We start from the raw sequence: 7,993 nt of genomic DNA on the forward strand, positions 1-7,993 counted from the left end.
TTACAGTGTTTTGACCTCATATGAAAATAGTTTGGGGCTGGAGGGATGGCTTAGTGGTTAAGCCACTTGCCTGCAAAGCTAAAAGACCTAGGCTCAATTTCCTCGGGACCCACATAAGCCAGAAGCATACTTCTGCAATTTGTTTGCAGTGGCTGAAGGCCCTGGTGCGCCCATTCTCTCTAGAATGAGTTGACACCCACTTTCTCGTGTTTGTCAGTCTTTATAAAGATACTGCTTCCTGATGTAGCACGTACTCACTGTCTGCCTTCCTCATCTCCTAGCCAAACCTCTGTGTGTGCTCCTCACAAATGCAGGATAACAGTAATTGTTAGCATTCTCCAGTGTTAAAATCCTTTTTAAATTTTATTTTTATTTATTTGGGAGAAAAGGTGGGGAAAGAGAGGCAGATAGAGAATGGGCATGCAAGGGCCTCCAGCTGCTGCAATTGAATTCCAGACTCATGTGCCACAGTGAGCATTTACCTTATGTGGCTCCTGGAGAATCAAATCGAACCTGGGTCCTTTGGCTTTTCAGGCAAGTGCCCTAACTGCTAAGCCATCTCTCCAGCCACAGTGTTAGAATCGTTAGTGAAATACTGAGTGTTAAGATCATTTTCCCAACCTCATAAATTCATTCAGAAACTTTCACAAATAACTTTAACCACTGGTCTTGGTTTCAAGCGTCAGGTAAAGGTGGTGAGGCCAAGTGAAGGGGTGGCTCCCTCCTCACAGCTGGCAGGGATCCTGACTAGTGAACTGGTGTCCACCGCCCTTCAGCCTCCTCCCTTTTCTCAGCAGAGATGGACAACTGTCTGCTTAGCAAAGTGAACACGGAAGTGACGAGGGGCTTAGATTGCACAGGTCTCTGAGAATAATATTCCTGAAGTAGGTAACATAATTTGATCAAAGTTAAGAAAGAGAGCCCAGGCTCAGTGGCAGGACCACTATAATTCTAGCACTTGGGAAGTAGAGGCAGGAGCCTTGGCTATATACAAAATTGAATCAAGTTTACATGAGACCCCATTTCAAAAAACCAAAGGAAGGCCGGGCGTGGTGGCGCACACCTATAATCCCAGCACTTGGGAGGCAGAGGTAGGAAGATCACCATGAGTTCGAGGACACCCTGAGACTACATAGTGAATTCCAGGTCAGCCTGGGCTAGAGTGAGACCCTACCTCCAAAAACCAAAAGAAAAAATAAAAAAGGAGGAGGAGGAAAGGAGGGATGGAAGGAGGGAGGACTGAACTCGGGAATGTGAATGTCTTTACTGGTAAAGTGTGTCCCAATCACACAGTAGCTCTAAGGCGCTTATGGCTGCTTTGCTTCCTTTCTCTAGGATTCGGAGGAGGAGGAGAATGAGCTAGAAGCTATTAACAGGAAGCTGATGAGCTCACAGCCCTACATACCTGTGGAGTTTGCTGACTTCAGTGTTTACAACGCCAGTCTAGAGAACAGGGAGTGGTTTTCTTCAAAAGCAGACCTGAGCAGCTCCCGGGCCTTGGAGAAAGAGGCGTCTCGCAGCCCTACCACCAGCAGTGTTACCAGTGGTTACTTTTCCCACAGTGCCTCCAACGCCACTCTGTCTGACATGGCGGTCCCTTCCAGCGACAGCTCAGACCAGCTGGCCATCCCAGCGAAGGATGTGGACTGCAGTGAGCATTCCGGACCGTCACTTCTACATGATCTCAGACCGCCCTCCAACAAAGAATTGACAGATACAGGAAGAGGCTTGGGAAAGGATAAGATAATCATGGTGCCACTCAAAGAAAACAGTGCCTTATCCAAAGGGAGCCCATCGTCCCACAGTGTCCCTGAGCAGAACTCTCGAATGCCACACAGGACTGGCTCTTGTTCAGAACTGGATGCCTGCTCCAGTAAAAATGGCCAACTGGCCAAAGAATTTTGCCCCAGGGAGGTAACAGTAGAGCACACCACAAACGTCGTGGAGGACCATGCCTTCACAGAGTTCATGGGTGTGTCTGACGGGAAAGATTTTGATGGTTTGACAGATTCCTCTGCTGGAGAGCCCTCCAGTAAGAGAACCCTACCAAATAAAAGGGACTGTAAGAACACCCCAGACGGGCCCCCAGGTGCTGACCAGCTGCATTCCAGGCTAGAGAAAGACCAGGTAATAATGTCCAGAGGACACCCAATGGCTTCTGTGCTATCAGTGAGCACAAATAACTGATCAGCAGCCCCCAGCAGCCCTTCACCACACTGAACTAGGCTGCTAAGGAAGGTGCAAGGCAGCAACAACTGGCCCCACTTGCGTTGGGAGCAGCTTTGCTCTAGGAACCACATCAAAACCATGAAATGTATAAGACCAGGGATGTTTGTTCTTAAATTGGCAGATGAATTGGTGTCCTATTCAGCATAAGGATCAGTTAATCTCATGTTCATTCCCTGAGGTGTTTGGGTATTGGCTATCCCAAAGTAATCTGGTAGCATCTACGTATATCATCATCTATGATTGCTTTGGTTATCATATTCTCCGTTATTTTTATATGATTAAGAAACAAAAAGGGCCAGGTGTGGTGGCTCATGCCTTTAATCCCAGCACCCGGGAGGTAGAGGTAGGAGGATCACCATGAGTTCAAGGCTACCCTGAGACTACATAGTGAATTCCAGGTCAGCCTGGACTAGAGTGAGACAGTACCTTGAGGGGAAAAAAAGAAAGAAAGAAAAAAAAAAGGGGAGGGCTGGAGAGATCATTGAGTTAGGTTAAGGCACTTGCCTGCAAAGCCTAAAGGCCCATGTTCAACTCCCCAGATCCCATGTAAGCCAGATGCACAAGGTGATGCAAGTGCGCAAGGTCGCACGTGCACACAAGGTGGCGCATGCATCTGGGGTTAAATTGGAATGGCTGGAGGCCCTGGCGTGCCAGTTCTCCCCCTCTCTCTCACACGCACATGTGCGCATTCTTATTCTCATATAAAAAAAAAAGACCATGACCTCACAGTGCCTGACACTACCTACACAAGACCATCATAATAGGAGGAAATGATGATGACATCAAAATAAAAGAGAAACTGATTGAGAGGGGTCAGGAGCATGATGGAGAGTGGAGTTGCAAAGAAGAAAGTGGGGGGAGGGAGAGAATTACCATGAATTATTGCCTATGATTATGGAAGTTGTCAACCAAAAAAAAAACATTTAAGCCAGGTGTGGTGGCACATGCCTTTAATCCCAGCACTTGGAAGGCAGAGGTAGGAGGTTCACCATGAGTTTAAGGCCACCCTGAAATTACATAGTGAATGGCAGGTCAGCCTGAGCTAGAGTGAGACCCTACCTCAAAAGACCCCCCCAAAAAAATTAGAGCTGGGCATGGTGGTGCATGCCTTTAATCCCAGCACTTGGGTGGCAGAGGTAGGCAGATTGCCATGAGTTCGAGGCCCTCCTGAGACTACATAGTGAATTCCAGGTCAGTATGGGCTAGAGGAAGACCCTACCTCAAAAAACAAAAAATAAAATAAAAAGAAAGGAAAAGGGGGCTGGCAACTTAGCCCACTGATAGAGCACAAGGTTCTGTCTGCAGCATTGGTAAACTAGATATCTCCCCAGCCTCTATGTAGGTCTTATGAAGTTTTTTTTTAAGGATAAAAGTTTTAAAACTTGTTTTCCTCACATATGCCATTTTATACTCAGATGCCTCAGAACATGGGTCGTTTTCCCTAGAAGCTTCACCACAGGGTCAGGTTTCTCCCTTCCACTCTGAATTCCAGAACCAATTCCATAGTGAGTGCCGTCTGGCTTGACCCCTTAGGAAGAGCCCCTTTGAGGTGGGCCCTGTGGAGAGGCACTAGGGACAAGGAGCTTGGACTCACCAGCCTCTGTCTTCCAGGGAGCCCCAGCCCCACGGTGAGAGCTCCTGGAGCGTCACTGCCGGCCACAGCCCGGCAGCTCTGTTTACCTGATGTCTTGAGAGCTCATCCATCTTGAGACACGCTGTGACCCAGCCTGCCCTCCAGCCGGCATGGGGGAGCTGTGCTTCCCCACCCAGATGGGACAAGCAGCACTTTGAGGCCTGAATCACTGCCCCTTTTTCCAGAACGCAAGAGAACGGAAATCGTGGCTTCACCAAGTGACAGTATTTCTGTTTGCACTTACTACACATCCCTGCTGTGTAGAGACCTCCACAGACTCAAACTCCGCTCTTGTACATTTTTTAATCAATTCTTACTGTAGAATCTGGAGTCAATACCCAATTTGTTTTTTATAAATAATATATATTGTGTATATGAACTGTGTATCTATAGCATGTCTGTTCAGAGACAGACAAGGCTGCACACTAAAATGCAGATAAAAGTGACTTGTAGAAAATCCTAAGGTACTGGACTGTGTTACAAAGCAACTTGGATGATTGTTTTTACATGAGCGGATGAAAATATGTTATTGTGTAAGAATGAGGTTGCAAGCCCCTCTTTATAGACAAGGTTATACCTGTTGTTCTTCATAACCAAAGAACTTACACCACACTGAACAGTTTTGCTATCCACTCTTGTTGTGTGTGAGCATATATATTTGACCACAAGTTTGGTGCCATATTCCCCTTGGCTACCAAGCCACTGCTCCGTTTCCTGTCCTGTTTTCTAAAGCACACTGAGAAATTTCACAGCTACTTTCTATGGTCTTCCACCTGGCCCCACTGCTGACTTGACACGTTATACCCATTGACAGTGGCGGGGCTCTGACTCCAGCCGGGCATTCAGCCAGGCAGGTTCAATGCATAGAGCAGTATTATAATAAGCAGACTCTAGCTGGTGGGTGCTGGGCACAGGGGTCTTGTTTGGGGGTCCTCTGGGTTTGTTTTGGATTGATAGATTTTGTTTTGGTTTTGCTGTTGTTTTTATTATGAAAAATGCTGACAAGATGGACCGAGCTGTAAACATAAAGTTCACAGGTCACCTTGTTTGCAGGGAATAGTTAACTACAGACAAGTCTATCTTCACTTGCAAAATTCTATAAGCAGAGACATTGTAGAATTATATGTATGGGAGTTTTATAAAAGGACTTTGTATAGCTGTCCTGTAGATGTCTGTACAATTGACTGTGTACACAGCTCTGTGTGTTGTGAGAGAGAGAATGTGAGCAGCCTGCTGTATCTTTTTAAGTTCTTAGCATCAGTAAGGAAGTCCATTGGAGACTTTATTGAGAAGCTGCTGTTTATGATTTGTATGTATAGTGATCTGACTGTAGTGTTTTACTGTCTGTTTAAAAAAAAGAACTGTAATTTATATCCTCTTTTGAACTTTATTGTATTTAATTGGTACAGATTTGTGTGTGTGTTTTAGAATACAAACTGTTTAATTCAGATTTTAATACATCACTGTCTGTCTTTCATAACCCTGTCATGAGTTTTGGTTCCAATTTGATGTATCTGTATTCATACGTGCTCCTCTGGTGTTAACAGAACCAGTTATGTTGTTGAGGTATACTGTTGTACGGGCATTTATTGCAGTCAGGTTCACATTGCTGGCAAAAAACACTCTGCCAAGAGCAGCTTGAAGTGGGGAAAGGGGTTTATTTTGGCTTACAGACTCAGAAACTCCATGATGGCAGGTGAAAACAATGGCATGAGCAGAGGGTGGACATCACCAACATCAGATGGACAACAGCAACAAGAGAGTGTGCCACGTCCTGGCAAGAGGAAGCTGGCTATAACACCTATAAGCCCGCACCCAACAATACACTGCCTCCAGGAAGCTTTAATTCCCAAATTGCCATCAGTTGGGGATTATTCATAACACCTATGTTTATGGGGGACCCCTGAGTCAAACCAGTGCAGCACTTCCGGACATGTTACACTAATTGGTTCATCCACCAGCATGGATGCCACGGGCGCCGTTGTTACGTATTGGATAAGTGGAGAGCCAAGACACAGGGTCTGGTGGTAGAGTAGTGGTAAAGCTAGATCCAGCCCACATGTCCACTGACCTGTCCCCTCTGTGTTCTGATGGCATGATGGACCGCTTGAAGGGACAGTGGGCACCTGCAAAGGACAGGAGCAAAAGGCATGACCATTGTCACAAGTTGCAGGCTGACTAGAAATCCATGGGATTCTGGAACATGAAGAACATGATGTGTTACCAAACAAACCTGATGGCAAGCAGCAGGGTCCAGGCCCCTGTGGGACAGTGCTGACGATAGCTTACTCTGAAAGTTTTACCTAAAAAATACTACAGAATAAGCTTCAGCTATTCACAATAGCCTTTCTGAAGTTTCCAGGAACTAGGTCTAACATTCTCTAGATGAAAGAGTACCTTCTGTAGACTTCCAGAAGAAAATATATAGTGAAAAAAAAAAATTTATTCAGCAGTGCCAGAGAAGAAAGCAGCTACTTGATATTTGAGTAAATGAAGTTAACGAAAAACACAGTTCAAGACAAAACAAACCATCACACTCCTTCCTAGGGCGGTGTCGATGGCATCTGGGACTCTGACATTGTCATGTGTTGCAACTGAGAAAACTAGTTTTAGGGCACATCCATTGAATAGATCTGGGCTCTGGGCTCGAGAGATGGCTCAGTGGCTAAGTGTGCTTCCTACTTAAGCCTGGGGGAGCCTGAAACCACCCAATTTGAATCTGTAGATCTCACATAAACAGATGGGGGAGCAGAGACCAGGAGATCACCCGGGCTCACAGGGTGGGAGTGAAGGAGACAGTAATGAGCCCCTGCATCAGTGAAGAGACTAGCTCAAAACAATGGGTGATGGAATAGGACATCCAGCTCTGGCCACCCCCGGCAAGCACTTCCTACTGCAGTCAAGGGCATATGCGTATACAGACACCAAACCACACACATAGCACATTATGTACAGACAGGCAAAAAAAAAAGAAGAAGACAGGTGTTTCATGGTTCACTTCTGAAGGACAGTATGGCTAGTACTTCACATTTGCTTAGAATCATTTAAACACATTTTATCATAAAAATGTAGCCATTTGTTTCCATGACACTGACTTATGGGAAGAACTGTTTATAAAAATAGCATTAGGGGGCTGGAGAGATGGCTTAGTGATTAAGATGCTTGCCTGCAAAGCAAAAGGACCCAGGTTCAATTCCCCAGAACCCACATAAGTCACGTGCACAAGGTAGCTCATGTGTCTGGAGTTTGTTTACAGTGGCTGCAGGCCCTGGCATGACCATTCTATCTGCCTGTTTCTCTCACACTCAAATAATAAAGTATTCTTTTTAAAAATACCATTATTAGCCAGGTGTGGTGGCACACGCCTTTAATCCCAGCACTCGGGAGGCAAAGGTAGGAAGATTGCAGTGAGGTCGAAGCCACCCTGAGACAACATAGTGAATTCCAGGTCAGCCTAAGCTAGAGTGAAACCCTACTGCAAAAAACCAAAAGAAGAAAAACATTATGGGCTGGGGAAATGGCTTAGAGGTTAAGATGTTTGCCTGTGAAGCCAAAGGACCCCAGTTTGATTCCCCAGGACTCGCATAGGCCAGATGCACAAGGGGCACATGCATCTGGAGTTCGTTTGCAATGTCTAGAGGCCCTGTGCCCATTCTCTCTCTCTATGTGCCACTTTCTCTCTCTCTCTTTTAAATAAATATTTCTTCAAAAATACCATTATGGCAATGAAGAGATGGCTTAGCAGTTAAGGCACTTGTCTGTGAAGCCTAATGATCCAGGTTTGATTCCCCAGGACCCACATAAAAAGCCAGATGCACAAACTGGCACATGAGTCTGAAATTAGTTTACAGCAGCTGGAGGCCCAGATGTACCCATTCTCTGTCCCCTTTTTCTATCTCATCTGCTTGTAAATAAATATGTTTTAATATTTTTATTTATTTATTTGACAGAGAATGGGCGTGCCATGGCCTCCAGCCACTGCAAATGAACTCCAGATGTGTGTACCTCTTTGTGCATCTGGCTAACATGGGTCCTGGGGAATCAAACCTGGGTCCTTGGGCTTTGCAGGCAAATGCCTTAACTGCTAAGCCATGCCTCCAGCCCAACAAAAATATGTTTTTAAACAAATTG

At 45.7% G+C, this 7,993-nt stretch overlaps 1 protein-coding gene across 6 annotated transcripts in view; it reads left to right on the forward strand.

The window, feature by feature from the left end:
* The window catches only part of Kif13a (kinesin family member 13A), a 213,424-nt gene extending 208,085 nt beyond the window's left edge, over window positions 1-5,339 (forward strand). For 4 of the 6 annotated variants that reach the window (XM_045136320.1, XM_045136323.1, XM_045136322.1 and 1 more), the window contains one exon: window positions 1,336-2,642. In XM_045136320.1, the coding sequence (XP_044992255.1) occupies window positions 1,336-2,187 (852 nt within the window). In that variant the 3' untranslated portion in view covers window positions 2,188-2,642. Of the gene's footprint in view, window positions 1-1,335; window positions 2,643-3,840 lie in introns of those variants that run through there. The other 2 variants (XM_045136321.1, XR_006633969.1) reach the window with 2 other exon arrangements.
* Window positions 5,340-7,993: the final 2,654 nt, after the last annotated feature.

The sequence above is a fragment of the Jaculus jaculus genome, chromosome 17, assembly GCF_020740685.1.
Source record: "Jaculus jaculus isolate mJacJac1 chromosome 17, mJacJac1.mat.Y.cur, whole genome shotgun sequence".
Lineage (NCBI taxonomy): Eukaryota > Metazoa > Chordata > Mammalia > Rodentia > Dipodidae > Jaculus > Jaculus jaculus.